Source organism: Cetorhinus maximus, chromosome 20, assembly GCF_964194155.1.
Source record: "Cetorhinus maximus chromosome 20, sCetMax3.hap1.1, whole genome shotgun sequence".
Lineage (NCBI taxonomy): Eukaryota > Metazoa > Chordata > Chondrichthyes > Lamniformes > Cetorhinidae > Cetorhinus > Cetorhinus maximus.
In genome coordinates, this window is record NC_135898.1 from 53302588 (window position 1) to 53320504 (window position 17917).

The following is a 17917-nucleotide window of genomic DNA, read 5'->3' on the forward strand; positions in this document are numbered from 1 at the left end:
TATTAGCACATTTCTTAGCTAATATCACCACCGTCAACACCTCTTTGTCCTTTTGTCTATGACATCTTTTGGCAATCTCCAACTATCACTGGCCCTCTATCCAGCTCTACCTGTCCCACCACCCCTTAAACCAGCTTATATTTCACCTCTCTTCTATTTTTCCTTAGTTCTATTGAAGAGTCATACGGACTCCTCTCCGCAGATGCTGTCAGACCTGCTGAGTTTTTCCAGGTATTTATATTTATAAGAGTCAACCATGTTGGAGTGGGACTGGAGCTACATGTAGGTCAGACTGGGTAAGGACTGTAGGTCTTCTTCCTTAAAGGTCATGGTCACTAATAGCAGATTTTTATTTCCAGATATTTTTAAATGTATTCAAGTTCTCAAACTGCTGTGGTGGGATTTAAACTGACACTCTTTACATTATTTATCCAGGTCTCTGAATTATAAGCCCAATAACAAACCATTATACTGCTGTACCTGGTAGGAGCGAGAGAAGACATTTCAGAGGAGTGATGATTGTGGTAATATTGTAATGATAAATTAGGCAGGAAAAGCTACTGTGCAAAAAAGCTTGCTTAGCACTGTTATGCCTCACCTTGAGCATAGAACCCTGATCTTTCTTTTCAAATCTTAAACAAAGATGACACACATGTTACATTTTCTCATGCAAGGGCAACAGCTGTGAAAATGACTCCACCCTCAGCAGTTTTTGTATGTTTTGTGGAGGTCAGACATTGAAAATAGCAGCAGTGATGGCAACCCCACCCCCTATGCTTTTCTGATGTCTGCTGTTAAAGAATGTGTTGTTGTGTCATTGAAGGGGCAGGACGACAGAGACCAGTGGAATTTGTATTCACTGCATAGCAGCTGTGAATGGTTATTTCAGCAGGGCAGAGTCCACATTGGGAATGCACAGCAATTCCTGACAACCAGTCACTCTCAGACCTTGCTTTAGGCTGTCAGAACTGCTTCGAGGCTGCTGTACAGCTACAGTTAACTGGAAACTAGGGATATTACCACTGCTGCCTGCCCAAGAAGTGCTCTCAGATGGGAACCTAGTTTTACTGCCTTAACTGGAGCTACTGCTGATGAAATGGTCATGGTGAATGAAAAAGGTACAAGTTTATTAATTCTTGTTTAGCTCCAGCCCATTTTTATTAAAAAGGCTGTTATTACTTCAGCATTTAATCATCTATAATCTTTTGTCTTGACAGGCACTAAATAGCTTTAATATTCTGCATTTTAATTCTGTGCATTGTATATGTTCTAAACTTGTTTAATCATTCTGTTTTGTGAACTGTGTACTTACTTCATTAAGGCTCATGATTTAGGGATCCTCCCTTCTTGAAGCATTTGCTAAAGTTCCATTCCTAATTAACAGTAACGGTTTCTAGGGAATCAATCATGCTGTGTGCAGGTTGCTCAATCAACTTCATTGTTCATACCTACTACATTTTAACTCAAATTTACATCTGGAATAAAAAGAGTTTACTATTTTGTTTTGTGGTACAATAGTGGAATTGTGCAGCACATTTACTCGGTGTGATAAACTCCCAAAAATAGCATGGAAAAATAGCTTGTAGGAACGGTTGGAACACCTAGAGGTATCTTCTGCTGTAACATTCGAAATAGGTGAAATATAAAGCTCATTTACGTTAAGTTTGTACTTTTTAAAACAAACAGTTGCACTGACTGATTCCATTTACTGAGAGTTTGGAAGGAATTCCTGGATATGGATGGAAGGAAACCTGAGATCATGCAGTTCACCTCTGATATTAGAGACTTTTAAGTGTAGAGATATAAAATTGTTAGAGGATATTGAATGAGTTGTTGGTGTGGGATCACAATGATCTTATTTCCATAAAACTGTTGTAGAGACACACATGCTATTATTAGCCATTCTGTTTTAACTAACAGTTCACTGCACCAAGTACAATTCTGCCAGATAAAGGCAGAATTATTCAGCTAACTTATTTGCAAAGGGCTACTACTCTGCCAGCTAGTTTTGTGATGGCTGAGAGTTTTGACACTTGGTTGATAAACTGAGAAGTAAAAAGTTCTGGAATTTCCTGACATATGATGTGTACCAGTGGCCAGAACACCAAATGGCTAATGTCTGCCACAATAAGAATCTGATGGAAGGGGAAATATTTGTAGGACTATTGGGAAAGGGCAGGAGAATGAGACTAATTGAATGGCTCTTTCAAAGAGCTGGCACAGTCACGAGGGGTGACTCTGAAAACCATTCAATAAACCAGTTTTTACAAATTGTTCAACAGAAAATGTTTACCATGGTATTGAATGGTCACAAATCATAGAATCATGCAATGACACTGCACAGAAGGAGACTATTTGGCCCATCGTGACTGTGCCAGTTCTTTGAAAGAGCCATTCAATTAGTTTTATTCTCCTGCCCTTCCCCAATAGTCCTACAAATATTTCCCCTTCCATCAGATTCTTATTGTGGCAGACATTAGCCATTTGATGTTCTGGCCACTGGTACACATCATATGTCAGGAAACTCCAGAGCTTTTTACTTCGCAGTTTATCAACCAAGTGTTAAAACTCTCAGCCGTCACAAAACTAGCTGGCAGAGTAGTAGCCCTTTGCAAATAAGTTAGCTGAATAAATTTTCTTAGTATTGAACAAACCAACATGAGAAGCATTTAGGCAGGGAACAACAATTTGCATTTATCTGGCACCTTTTGAGAAATGTCTTGCGACCCTTGATAGAAGCATTTGGAAGAAAATGGACACTAAAAGAAAAGGGATATTAAGAAAAATGATCAAAAATTCAAACTAAGAGGTGGATTGTAAGGAGGATCTTAGAACAGGAAAGGGCAAAGTCAAGAGATAACAGGTTTACGGAGGTAGTTTCAGAACATGGGGCCAAAGTGCTAAAAGGCAGGGTCATATACTGCTGCAACCTCAGCAGCTTAACTCCTGTGTCTCATCTGGATATGCCTAGTTACATTTCCACTTGAAACAGGTATGAAGTGGCAACATGAGTAGAAAGTCGGGCAGGGGGAGGCCACTACCATAGACCAAAGGCGCTTTGCTGGTACTAAGCTAAGTTTCTGAGGGGGGTGGGTGGATGGTTGAGTTACAAGGAGGGATGGCCTTGTGATTGGTGTTGGTAGGAAGTGGGGTCATCATAGGCAGGTCAGGCCCACAATTTAGGGCTATATTCTAGTTAAACAGTAGCCAGACTTCAATAACATATCCGAACCCAATCTAAATATTTAAAGAGGGACCTCATCAGTTTCTGGCTGGTGTTCTTTCACGCCTTCCCAGAAGAGCAGGTTAACATCAGAACCTGTGGGAAGGAACCCCAGCAGGTCAGTTTCGCTTGCCAGTTTCCCTCTGAAAAAAATAAGTGTGATATTGCAATATAATTCTGCCCTTTTGGCATAATCTAGAAACAGTGATTGTTCTCAAGAAAACAGGAATATAAATCTCTCTGGAATTCCACAAAAGTTACAGGCTGACTTGGGTGCAGATAATTATCAACAGAAATACTGAAAGAGTTTTCTGAGGCACACAATATGGAAAGGCCATTCTACTTTCTGACGGTGTTGGTCACTGTGTGTGTTTGTGGACCCTGTTTATGGGCCTCCAGATGTTACTTTATAATTGCCCTGCAGATGAAACCCAATTCATTTTGTTACTTGGTTTGCAGGCAGAGCTGCACTGTCTTTGACACGGTATGTAGGGTTGACAGTAAATCAGACTGTCTTTGATGATGTCCTGAGATTGTTTTCATAGCATAGAGGGTGATTTGATAGAAGTGTGCAAAATTATGAAGGGATGGTGTAGACTAGATAGAAACAAACTTGTTTCAGTGTCCAAAGGTTCCAAAACAAGGGCACATTAGATATAAGATGCAAGACATTTTGGACATAGAACAAGAGAACCATTTTTACACAGGATTGTGAGGCTGTGTAATGCACTACAGGAGTTAGCGATTGAGGCAGAGATTGTATCAATGATAGATTAGGTGGTTAGAAGGAAAAGGAAATAAAGGGATTATGGGAACAGGACTGTAAGATTAGGACTACAACTTGTGGGTCATAAACAACAATGTGGATTGAAAGGACTGAATGGCCTATTTCCACTTGTATTTTCTATGTAATTGTATAATTCCTCTATGAACAATGGAACTCTGAAAAGGGGTTTGAGACTTTGTGGCTTTTGTTTTGCTTTACATCGTGTGTTTAATATTCTGCTATTAATCTTCTTGAGCCTTTTTCTGAAAAAAATGTCAGTAATTCTTTTGAGAGCTATCTTTTTCTTTCTATTAACAGCATGTTTGTTTGGATGCTAAACTCGGCCACGTTGTCTGCTAATTCATTCAAGACCAACTATAACAGAGGCATTTACAAGTCTTTTGCAATACAAGAAGAGTGAAATAAACTGAGAATGTGAAAGAGAACTCAAACTTTTACAGGAGCTCAGGGAGTTACGAGGCATCTAAGTAGAATTGTTTAAATTAGTTGGGGGAAGTGATTTAAAAGTGGCAATCACACTGTTCCATGCTAGCTGACATTGTAAACAGTTCTTTCTCCTTTGGCGCTGTCTCCCTACCTTTCAAAACTGCTGACATAAGCCTATCCTTAAAAGATACATGCTTGACTCCTGTCAGCACAACACCAACCTTCTTTTCCTCTCCTAAGCCCATGAACTGTTGTCACCTCTGACATTCTCTTGGATCAAGGTGTACTTTGCGTCCTTATCCTCCTCAACCTTCTTGCAACCTTTGACACTGTAGGCCCCACCCTCCTCCCCCAGTGTCTTGCGTATATTGTGTAGCTCTTGCCTGCTTCCACTCTTATCCCCAGCAATGGTTTTTATTGCTGCACCCACATCATTACCTCTGAAGCTCCCCCAAGGATATATCATTGGCCCCTCCTCTTCCTCATTTTTTTTCAGTCGTGAAGTAAATGGGAATTTCTTCTTAGCGCCAGTAAATATGCAATCTTAATCTCATTTAATCTTCTGACATGGCATTCCACTCTTCTAAAAATAACTAAAACTGAACAGCTGGTTTGCATGGGAGCGAACAGTAATATTCTCCTCTGCATCCTTTTAGCTCAACATTGATGACTGGTTTTGTGATTAACCCTTGCACCATCTCCCAGTGTCTGATTATGCCCAAGTCATTGGTTAATTATTTCATGGAAAAATCGTATTACAAAATTTTCAACCTTAATTAAAAATTCAGGAATTCCCTGCAATAAGAACAATATTTGACTTTTTTTAAAAAAAAATGTTCTTGGGATGTGGATAATGCTAGAAAGGCTGAATTTATTGCTCATTCTAGTTGTACTCTGAGAGGGCAGTTATGAACCTTATCATTGAACTGCTGTGAAGTTTTTGGCGATGGTGCTCTTGCAAAGTGATTCCGGAATGGTGTGTCACTTGGAGGGGAACTTGAACATTGTTACTCTTGCCCTTCTCAGTAGTAATAACCTGGTGAGTTATTGAGTTAGCGGAGTTTCGAATGGAGCAGTGCAGTTGTCAGTGTGCAGCCCCACTACTGATCTTATGATGTTTGGGCTAAGACACTTCCCTGAGGAACTTCTGCAGCGATCACTGCTGATCAACAGCCTTATCTATCTGATATTGCATGCCCTTACCAACCACTTCCTCATTTTGATTGCACCTTGCCTTTCCTTAAAGTGATGATACAAAAAAAGTCAAATGACAAAAATAGATTATCCATTTCCATCTGTTCTTTTACAAAAACATGCAGAATATCAAACTTATAAAGTATTTTTATATATTTCATTGGATATCTCAGCATTGAATCTTTTAATGAATATTTCTGTTCTCCTTTTGTGTTTCAATTTGCACATGTGTCTAAAGATAAGAATTCACTGATTAGCAGCACAAATCGCTTGACAGACAACATATTTTCGAGTCATTTCCTATATTTCCTGTTTTATTATCAAAGTTAAAGGTTAATTTTTTTATATGGCCGTTTATTTCATGTTTACTTTGGCTTACAATGTCCAGTTAGTAAGAATATTTTAAATATCTTGTTAAACGTTTGGATGGTCGGCTATCACAGAGCGGGTATTGATGCTGTTGACAGGAACATTTAGCTTGAGAGGGAGAAGGGAGAATCATAAATTAAGGTTTTAAATTTAAGTCGGGCAAACTTTGAAAGTTTGAGACATAGATTGACCACTGTAATCAAAGAATCATTTGGTACAATAAAAAATCAGTACATCACCTAAAAGACAAATGGCTGAACCTTAATTCCCTAAAAAGGGTGGTTTGGGATGGAGTCATATTTAAAATGTAAAAAGTCTGGACAACATTTCAGGTGTTAATGGATGTTAGTCGAGGGACAGGCGACCAATCCACTTGCAGGAAGTAGGGTGGTTATTTAAATTTTATAATGAGGCTGTGCACTTTAATTTTAATAGTAATTCTATTTTTAATCACATACAACTGGGTTTCCCGGGCCCCGGGAAAAGTAGCATCCTAAAGGAGGCAAGATTGTCTGAATCCATGAGGTGATTACCTTTTTATAGCACTGGTTGAGGGGTACTACCTCCAGATTCAACAAAGTACCCAATAAACTCCCCCACATCCCATTGAATAAACACCAACCCCTTCCCACAATCTGTCTGCTCCACACCAGCAGCAGCCCCCTGTTCCCCCAAGGGATCTCCCTTAAACCACCATCTGCTCCCCCATCTATAAGATTCTGTAGGACATTTGGGAAACCCATTCTTCTGAGTTTCTCAACTTCACAACAGCCAAGTACAGAGCTCACCTCCAGACTAAAATCCAGGTCAAAAGCCTCACTTGTGTAATTAAGCAACCATGGTCAACAAATGAAGTGAGAGACAATATCAGACTTAAAGAAAAGTCTATCACAAATGCAAGGAAAAGTCACAATTCAAATGAGATCTCAAAAAAGCAACAGAGGGATACAAATAAAGTATTAAGAGGTGCAGATTGGGATAGGAAAATGAAACTTCCAGGGGATATCAAAGGGATAGCAATAAAAGTTTTAATAGCTAAATAAAGAGAAAGAGAGTGATGATGGGGAATGTGAAACCATTAAAGACAACTGCAGGTGACACTGGAGGTAATGTCCCTGCTTCTGAGTCAGAAGCTCTGGGTTTGAGTCCCACCCCAGGACTTGACGATCAAGGAAGGTGTCTTCATAATGCAACCAAACATGATGATTATGAACCTGCAAATCCTTCCAACACATGCCAACAGCAGGCAGTAACAGCAGGAGAGATTCCTGGTAAACCATGTCATGGAAAGAATGTTGGAGCTTCTACCATCACTATCTATAGTTCTGGACTATAACATGTGTGTAAAGGTGCGTCTTACCATAGCAGCTCAGATTCCCGGAGTGAACTGTAACACACCACCACAGGTGATACTGTAGTCAACAATAAAGAAATGGCAAACTTATTAAATGAGCACTTTATATCCACCTTCACGGTAAAGAAAGATGATAAAATACTAGAGATGGAAGAGATAGCTAAGTCAAGGGAAGGAACTTTTTGGATTTAGTATAAGTTAGAATGGCAAGCATTGGTCAGGCTCAGAAGTATTATGTAGGGGAGTAGATAAGAGTCATTTTGATGAAGTCAAGTAAGATGATCCATTTATGTGGGGGAGTAGAGTGCTCATTATCTTGTATTATTATGTGAAGACAAGTTGTAATGATTAAAGTAAGTAAATCAGATCACAACTGGTTTTCTGTTTGTTCATGTGGTACGAGCTAAAAAAAACTTAGGCTGGGATTTTCTGGCTGTGACAGACGTGTCAAGCCAGCCAAAAGTCCATTGACTTTGGTGGGACCGGAAGTTTGCGCTGGCAGCAAGGACTGGAAAGCTCTGCCTCATATGTCGGGCTTGAAGTCGTATATTGATGAGCCATCTCCCAGCATTTGCATCAGTTATGCAGCCTTCCAGGTAACTGATACAATAGAATCTAAATTAAAGGATGTACTAAGTTAACAAAAAAAGAATGTCTGCACCTGTCTCCATTCAACCTGTATCCTGACTCAGTATAAACAGTTTCAATTTCTTCAATTACCAGCAGAGCATGTTCTAGGTTATTGACTAAGTTCTATTATCTGTTAAAATACCTTGGGGTAAATTTTACACCCCTCCCACACTGGCATATTTGAAGGTCGGGTGGGGTGCGTAAAATAAAGTGGGTAGCCAGCCCACTGTCTTCCTGCCCACCCCTAAGCTGTCCCCCATATTACGGAGGGCGGGTAAGGCATCAGGTAGCCAGCCTGCCATAGGCCAATTGAGGCCCTTAAGTTGCCAATTGGTAGCCACTTAAGGACCTCATTCTGCCTCCACTGCAATAATACATGGGGGAGGTGGAAGGAAAGGGGGACTACCTCCTTTTTAGTGGCGGGGGGGGGGGGGGGGGGTGGTCCCTGTGCCTATCGGGGGCAACCCCCCAGCCTCGCTTTGTGCCTCTCCTCCGGCCTCTCCACTCCCCTCTGCTAGGGTCCCCGCTCCCTCCCCGAACAAAATCCTCAGACTTAGCTTTAAGTCTGGGAGACATCTTCCTTCTTCTCGGAACTGCCTGTAATCCCAGCAAGGGCCACTACTTGCTACTGGGACTAGTCAGAGTGGCCGACAGCTTTTGTGGATGGGACTTCCTGTGCCTGAGGGTTGGAAGTCCCACTCTTGCCACATTAAGGTTGCTCCCAGCATATTGTCGCTGCAAGGCAGCCAGATTTAAAATCACCAGGGTGCCGACCAACGTTTCGACCAGAGGAGGGAGAGGAGAGTAGGGCGAGGGAAGACGAGCAATACATCTCCTGTAAAATTCACCCCCTTGGAATCTTTTCAAGTGGCCTTTTGAGGTAATAAGGTATTAAGATAATTGTTTTTAGTACTAGTTACAGGAGGTAATAGATTAATGTCAGTGGTTAATTTACTAAGCTATCATTTTGGTAATTTTCTTCTGAGACAGTGGGTGGAACCTTGTGACCACCCCCTGGCGAGCTTGGTGCCATGGGGGCGTTTAATCAGGTGGGGTGGTGGATCCAGTTAAGTCCATGGTGTGAGGGCCTGTGGATGGCCTTGTTGTCCAGCCATCAATTGAGGCCCTTAAATGGGCAATTAACGCCCACGTAAGGGCCTTACCCGGCTGCTGCTGGTGTTAACCCGAAGAACCCCAAGAACAAAATGGAGAAGGTAGTAACCTCAATAAGAAGCAGGACTTGAGTTGCAGGAAGCAAGAAGTATACTGTACTTCCTCTACCCGCTCCAAAGATTTTCTGTTGGATTTTCTTTGCAGTCTTGCCCCAGACTATGAGAATCAGTAATCCATAGTGATTGATACATAGTGAAAGTGTGGAATGAACTAGGTTTTGCGCCACCATTTTTGAATTGAAGTCTCGGGCTCTTTTGTACTTTACACGCACAAAAAGTGCATCATATAATATTAGGCAAGGTGTAATAGGCAATGTTTGCTATATATGGCTTTGCATTGATACCTGTACCCTTCCCCGCAGAGTGCAGACTACATGGGTCTTTGTCACTTCGACTTATTTTAAAAGAAACCACTTCTTACTTATTCCTGCTAGATTCTTTCTGAACTTGTATCACTGTTCCTGTGCCATTAACTTCAGTCTGAGGATACTGAGTATAATTTATCTCAACCATTAGTCAACACAACTGGATTTGAGTACATGCATTAATGGGCTAGTTAAATATGAAACACATGCACAACAGTTAGTGCAAGATGCAAAGCTCAGGATACTTCACATAACTTTACAGAGCAGTGTCATCATATTTCGGCAGCTATATTGTCTGCTGTGACGATTAATCAGTCTAGACAACATAAAGTATGAACGAGAACAAATTGCACCTTATAAGGTTGATTGCTGTAACATCGAACTCATTTAGCAGCAAAGATTAAATTAGATTATTTTACGGTGCCCCTCTATTGTAGTCTCGATAGAGACTCAAAACAGAAATTGCTGCAAATAGACAGGTCAGTTGGCCTCTGTAAAGAGAAAAAAGAGGTTTCAAAACAAGAGACAGCAGTATTTGTGTATTGTGTTCTTAATATCATAAAGAAGCCATACATTTGCTCAAGGCCAGAAACATACCTGGGACAGAAATCCAATGATAGACTGGTGGGTCCCAGTAATGCCAGGGCTGTGCGCCAGGGATCATAGCCAGGGAATTCCTGCTGGATCAGCGGTGGGTGGGAATTCCGTCTACCCCTCGGATGCTTGACATGTGAAAAGGAGTGGGGCTGATGGAATAGCATCACAAACTGTTGAGCACTAGTTAGATAAATGGACCAATGTCACTTGAGCATTTGGGAGGCTGGAAAAATGGTGTATAGTACTTATGAATGGTGGAGAAGGGCCTTACAGGACTGCATCTTGATTTGTACGCAGTTGCAATGCAACCGTCCCTCTGCTAAAGGGGGCGAAATGGAAGATCTTGAGAATGTTGTAGCTGGTCCTGCTGGCTTTGAACAGAAGACAGGTCGGCAACAACATATTTTGTTCTCATGCACTCCTTGCAAGCATGTGCCCAAAACTTGCCCATGTTGACGCTAGTGATTACCTATTGCATTCAAATGTCCTAAGCCCAGAAACCTACTGTGATTAGGATCGCTTCAGTCTGGCTGATCATGATTCCCACTCAGCTGCAGCTATGATGGTGGGGCAGGATTATAAGTATCTTGGGTGACATGTTTTGGAAGCAACGCATATATTCAACTTTTAAAATTAAAAGCTCGAGGGTGTGAAAAGACAAGAATTTTGATTCCTCGACCTTGATATGCATATTAGTTCTGTACCATTAAAATTACAACACCTGGCCAAACAATGTGCAAGACATAGCAGCACAAAACCTTGATTACAAGCAAGCCATTATCTAGGTCTGCCAGAGAGGTTGGCACAACACAAGTTTCAAAACCCAGCAGTTTAGACCATAAAGAAGGAAGTGCAAGCTTCAGGTTATAAATGAAAATGATTTACTAGAAGTGAATAGCAGGTGGGTGTTACTGTATTGACTGTTTCATTCAAAATTTGTCCATTGTTACCCATATGACTATATTTACATTCACTGCGTACGTCTCATGACTGTGGATGATTAAAGACTAATTTTGCAATCTTAGCTGACCCTGCCCATCTTCCATGCTGCATAAACTGAGCTCACCTAAAACTCCGCTGCTCATATCCTACCTCTCTCTAAGCCCCATGCCTCTGATCGCAAACTTACATTGGCTCCCGGTCTGGCAACAGTTCGATCTGAAAATTCTAACTCTTGTTTTGAATCCTTTCCTGGCCTCATCCTTATCGATCTCTGTGACCTCCTGCAACCCTCTAAGATCCCTGTGTTCTTCCAATCCTAGTCTCTTGCCCGGCACTGGTTTTGATCATTCCTTCATTGCCAGCCATAGCTTCATATACATCTAGGCCCTATTCTCTGGAATTCCCTCCCTAAACCCATGTCACTGTACCTCTCTCTTTGCACGTTAAAGCCTTTAAAAAATACATTAAAACCCATCTCTTTGACCAAGCTTTTGGTGACCTTTCTTAATATCTCCTTATGTGGCTTGGTGTCAAATTTCATTTGATAACACTCCTGTGAAGTGCCTCAGAACTCTTAACATTGAAGATGCTATATAAATGCGAATGGTTGTTATTTTTGTAATTTGCACACTGCAATAACCAGCCTGAAATTTTCCCAATGGAATATAATTTGGAATATATTTTGACATTATAGGTTTCAGATATGTTGAGACAACTTCCCTAGAATTATCTTTTTATTCTTTCATGGAATGAGAGTGTCACTGGTAAGGCCAGCATTTGTTGCACATCTCTAATTGCCCTTAAGAAGGTAATGGTTAGCTGCCTTTTTGAACTGCTGCAGTCCATAATTAGTAATGGGTTGAAAGGTTATGGGGAAAGGGTGGGAAATTGGAGTTGAGGCCGAAATGAGATCAGCCATGATCGTATTGGTTGGCGGGGCAGGCTCGAGGGGCTGAATTGCCTACTCCTGCTCCTAGTTCTTATGTTATCTGGTGCAAGTACACCCACAGTGCTTTGAGGAAGGGAGTTCTAGGATTTTGGCCCAGAAACAGTGAAAAAACGCCAATATAGTTCTGAGTCAGGATGGTGTGTATCTTGGAGGGGAATTTGCAGGTGGTGGTCTTCTCAGCATCTGCTGCCCTTGTCCTTCTAGTTGGTAGAGATCACAGGTTTGGAAGGTGAGTTTCTGCTGTACACCTTGTAAATGGTACACACTGCTGTCACTGTGCAGCGGTGGTGGAGGGATTGAATGTTTAAGTGGTAGATGGGGTGCCAGTCAAGGGTGCTGCTTTGTTCTGGATTGTGTGGAGTTTTTGAAATGTTATTGAAGCTGGACTCATCCAGGCAACTAGGGATCCTTTCATCACACTCCTGACTTGTGCCCTGTAGATGGTGGGCCGGTTATGGGTGCCAAGAGGTGAGCTGCTCACCTCAGAATTCCCAACCTCTGACCTGCTCTTGTAGCCGCAGTATTTATAAGACTGTCCAGTTCAGTTTCTGGTCAATGGTAGCTTCCAGGATGTTGATAGTGGGGGATTCAGCAATGGTAATGCCATTGAATGTCAAGGGGAGATGGTTAGATTCTGTCTCATTGGGAATGGTCATTGCCTGGCTTGTGAGGCATGAATGTTACTTGCCACTTATCAGCCCAAGTCTGAATGTTGTCCAGGTCTTGCTGCATATGGACATGGACTGCTTCAGTATCTGAGGAGTCATAAATGGTACTGAACATCGTGCAATTATCAGCAAACATCCCCACTCCTGACCTTATGATGGAGAGAAGATCATTGATGAAGCAGATGAAGATGGTTGGGCCTAGGATACGACCCTGGAGAACTCCTGCAGTGATGTCCTGGAGCTGAGATGATTGACCTGTAACAACCACTGTAACCTTCCTTTGCAGTAGGTATGACTTCAACCAGTGGTGAGTTCTCCCCTAATTCCCATTGACTTCAATTTTGCTAGGGTTCCTTGATGGGACACAGTCAAATGCTGTGTTGGTGTCAAGGCCAGTCACTCTCATCTCACCTGAATGAATATATCCCAGAGTATTTGTGGGACAAGGTAAGACATTTTTGAAGTGCTGATGGGCATTTTAAGGGAATAATTGAAGGAGGTTTCATCAGGCTGGAAGTAAGCAATAAATTTCCCATATTCGATTGAATGATAATAAAACTGGTAACTACAAATCCATTAACCCGACTTCAATATAGAAAATAAATTAAATCAACAGTGCTGAGCAAAATGGAAAGACGTGTGTACAGTGGTGTAGTGGCAAATTTTACCCACTCCCTGCACCAGCGCAGAGACACACACCCCGGTGGAACCTACATATAGGGCAGGGTCATGTTCACAATCTGGTGGTCACTGCATGAACACATGTCCACAGCAAGAGGAGGCAGGTTTGGCCGAGCTCCCCGGCACTCGGAGGACTGCTGGATATCAGGCATCTGTGAGGTCCGAGTCTGATGATGAGCCTCTGGATTTGGACTTCCAATTTGTCCTGGAGAGTCAGCAGAAGGTGCGGGAACATCACGCAGAGCTTTTGGAAGCCCTCAGCAGAGTGGCATGCGTCTGCCTGCTCTCTGATGAAGTGTTGCCCACATGTGCGTGTATGGAGGTCTCCATGAGGAGGATGGCGGACGCCATGGAGACCTTGGTCCAGCAGAACGCAGAGATGAGTGCAGACCTGCACTCCATCATGGGAGTCATGGGTGAGTTCTTGCCGTGGCAACGCGAGAGGCAAATGGGGCACCTTGATGCCCCTCCAGGTGCTCCTTCCCCTCAAGGAGTCAGGCTGGGGCCTCCGGGCACCCGAAGGGAGGAGCAGCGGCAGCAGGCCACCCCTGGGTCATCCACTCAGGAATCTCAGAGGCTGTCCTCTCCCTCCAAGGCCCTTTTGCCTTTGAGCCCATCAACCTCATCCTCTATCACCGCAGAGGAAGCAACTGGCTCCAAGTGATTCTGGAGGGAGAAGTGTGTGTGTGTGGCAAAGCCTTTCGGAGCCTTGTGCATGCACTCTCTCACGCATGCCAATCCTTCACATATCACACTCACCTCAATGTCCTGAGCATCTTGAGTACTGCCTGCTCTTTTCCCCTCCCCCTGTCACCCAATTCCTTTCCACCATCACAGTTGACACCCCACAATCACATTACACCTCCCCTCCATGACCTAGCAGTCACAACCCTTTGCCTTTGTGGGTGCCAAGGTGTACGTGCACTATCCCTTTCTTCCCAACCCCATCCACACTCCCCTTCCCAACCTCCTCCTTCCCTCCAACAGAGTCCGTGTCTGCCTCCGAGTCATTGCAAATCACCCTCGCTGTCCCTTCTACCGTTACCATCGAACCCTCCCCCTCCCACCCTACTGCCTCACTCTGCCCTTAGTCATTCTCACCATCCCCTCATTCCACGCCCACCCTCAGTTCGCTGTCCAGGAGGCAGCCATGGACCCATCGGACCCCTCCCTAGCATGTTTACCTGGACCTACCCCCTCCAGACCCTTTTGCTCCCCTCCGGACCCCTTTCTGCCCCCTTAGTCCTCTCACTCGCCTGGACTCCCCCCTGCTTAGTCCCTCCCCCTTACTGACTCTCTCAGACACCCTTACTTCTTCTACCACCCTTAGTCCTTCCCCTCCCTCCTGACTCCTCCCTCCAGTCTCACTTCTTCCTCCAGCTTTACTCTTTCCCCTTTCTTGGCTCCTCCTTCCACCCTTATTTCTTCCTCCACCCTTACTCCCTCCCCTCTCCGCATTCCTCTCTCCCCTCTCCACACTCCTTTCCTCCCCAGGACTTCTTCCTCCCCCCAGACTCTCTCCCCTCTCTGCACTCCTTCCTCCCCACAGACTCCCTCCTCTCTCCACACTCCTTCCTCTCCCTGGACTTCCTCCGCTCTCTGCACTCCTTCCCCAAACCAAACTCCTTCCCTTACGCTTTCCACCTACCTCCCCAGTTGCTGCCATCTCCCCTGTCAGTCCCTTCTCCCCCATACTCCCTCCCCCTTAACTTCACCCCCCTGACACCTTCATTCATTCCCCCCCTCCAACTTCACCCCCCCCGACACCCCTTCCTCTCCCACCCCCTTGACCATCATCCATTGTGTGCGTTGACGGTGACTTTCCAACTTCTGTGAGCTGCTTCGCAGCAGAGAAATGTCCATGAAAATCCACCAGCCTGCCTTGGCCATTCATCCAGGATCCTGTTGCTGCTGGAACCAGCATCTTCTGCTCTTTGGATGTTCGCAAAGTGAGCAAGGTCCTGGTGGTAGGTCCGGACTTTTGCATGTCACAGCCATCGAGATGTGTTCTGTACCAGCGTGTTTTCCCACCAATGTGGGTGGACAATCCAGTGAAGGGAGGGATGAGTCCGACAGGCTGGCCTTATGCTGAAGTATTACAATGAGGCTCCCGATGTCCATTGGCGGTGAATGCGGCCCGTCATCGACGGGCTGAGTGTACGATCGCAAACTGGTTTCATGACGTCGAGAAACCGATTTTTGGCCTTCTCGCCATATTTTCCGCTCACGCCACCGACCATGCCCGAAACCAGCGGGCACAGAAAATCCCGGCCTTTGGTCAGAAGAATCGGGAGAGGTGACATAAAATAAAGGGTATAATTCTAAAGGGAATGCAGGAGCAGAGGGACCTGGGTGTATATATGAATAAATCATTGAAGGTGACGGGGCAGTTTGGGAAAGCAGTTAGTAAATTATACTGAATCCTGGGTTTTATAAATAGGGGCATAGAGTACAAAAGCAAGTAAAGTTATGAACCTTCATAAAACACTTTTTCAGCTGCAAAGGGAAGGATGTGAAGGTTTTAGAAAAGGTGCAGAAAAGATTTATGGGAACGGTACCAAGGATGACTTCAGTTACGTGGATAGATTGGTGAAGCTGAGCCTGTTCTCCTTGGAGAAGAGAAGATTAAGAGATTTGTTAGGCGTGTTCAAAATCATGAAGTGTCTGGATAGAATAAATGGGGAGAAACTGTTCACATGGATAGAAGTCTGAGAACCCGAAGGTGATTAACAAAAGAACCAGAGGTGACGTGAGGAAAACTTCTTTGTGCAACAGGTGATTGGATCTGGAATGCATTGTATGAGAGTATGGTGGGGTCAAAGTCAATTGCAGGTTTCAAAAGGGAACTGGATAATTATCTGAAGAGAAGATTTTACAGGGCTACATGGAAAATGCGGAGTGGACGAGCTGAGTTGCTGTTGCAGGGACTTGACATGAGGGACCTGACGCAGAGACAATGTGCTGAATGGCCTTGTTCTGTGCTGTAACCATTCTATGATTCTAGTATAGATACATTCAAGGAACTTGATAAACACTTGAAGAACAAAGAAGCTAAAGGTTATCCTGATAGTGTGATCAAGACGGGTGGAAGGAGGCTAGAATGTAACATAAACACCAACATAAATGGGGTGGGCTAAATAGCTTGCTTCTGTGCTGTAAATTCCATATAAGGCTGCCAGCAGGGAAGACAAACACTACCGCTTTTCATCATCAAGCCATGACAGCCAAGGAATTAATGTGAAACACTCTCTCTATCCCCAACACCTCCCCATACACTCTCTTTCTCTCTCTCATCTTCCCACGCTCACTCTCTCTCTCCCTTTTCCCCCACACTCTCTCCCCCCACATGTTTTCTCTCCCTCCCACTTGCACTCACTCTCTCCTCCCACACACACACACTCTCTCCCCACCACACTTTCTTTCTCCCCCAATACTCTCTGCCCCCTGCAGACTCTCTCTCTCTCCCTCCCCACACACACATTCTCTCTCTCTCTCTCTCTCTCACACACCCCCCACACTCTCTCCCTCCCCTACACTCTCTTTCTCTTCCCCCTGCACGTACACACACACTCTCTGCCTACTCTCTCTCTCTCTCTCTCTCCAAACTCACTTTCTCTCTCCCCCATTCACTCACTCTCTCCCCCCACTCTCTCTCCCCAACATATTCGCTCTCTTCCCGCCAGACTCTCCCTCTACCCCCAGACTCTCTCTCTCTCTCCTCCCCCCGACACATACTCTCTCTCCACCCCGCACACATTCTCTCTCTCTTTCTCTCTCCCCTCTCATCTCTCTCTCTCCCTCTCTCTCTCCTCTACTTTCTCTCTCTCTCTTCCCCTCTCTTTCTCTCTCTTCCTCTCGCTCTCTCTCTCTCTCTCTTCCTCTCTCTCTCTCTCTCTTCCTCTCTCTCTCTCTCTCCCTCTCTCTCTTCCTCTCTCTCTCTCTCCCCCCCTCTCTCTCTCCCCCTCTCTCTCTCCTCCCCCCCCACACACACCCTCTCCACCTCACACACTCTCTCTACCCCACTCTCTCTCTCTTTCCACCCCCACACTCACTCTCTCACCCCTGCACACTCTCTCTCTCTCTGTCTCCCCCACTCATTCACTCCTACCACTCACTCAGTCCACCCCCACTCTCTCCTCGCCTGTCTCTCTTTCTCTCGTTCTCCCTCCCCACAGACTCACTCACTCTCCCACGTGCCACACACTCTCTCTATCTCCCACGCCCTACACACTCTCTCTCATCCCCACTCTCTCTCTCCCCCACTCTCTCTCTCCCCCTCTCTCTTTCTCTCGCGCTCTCTCTGTTGCACTCTCTCTCTCCCACTCTCTCTCTCCCACTCTCTCTCTCCCCCACTCACTCCACCCCCACTATCTTTCCTCCCTCCCCCACTCTCTCCCCGTCAGACTCTTTCTTTCTCTCTCGCTCCCTCCCCCCAGACTCGCTCCCTCCCCCCAGACTCTCTCTCTCCCCCATGCCCCACACACTCTCTCTCCCCCACACTCTGTCTCCCCAACTCTCTCCCCCCTTCACTCTCTCTCTCCCCCTCACTCTCTCTCTCCC

The 17917-nt window shown here is 44.6% G+C and overlaps 1 protein-coding gene across 2 annotated transcripts in view; it reads left to right on the forward strand.

Annotated features, from left to right (window-relative positions):
* Positions 1 to 867: 867 nt before the first annotated feature.
* ablim1b (actin binding LIM protein 1b) overlaps positions 868 to 17917 on the forward strand; it is a 266319-nt gene continuing 249269 nt past the window's right edge. The window contains exon 1 of one of the 2 annotated variants that reach the window (XR_013579734.1): positions 868 to 1118. Coding sequence is in view for 1 of the 2 variants with exons in the window: in XM_078564687.1 (XP_078420813.1) it covers positions 1097 to 1118 (22 nt within the window). In the remaining variant the exon portion in view is untranslated. The remainder of the gene's footprint in view (positions 1119 to 17917) is intronic. The other variant, XM_078564687.1, reaches the window with a different exon arrangement.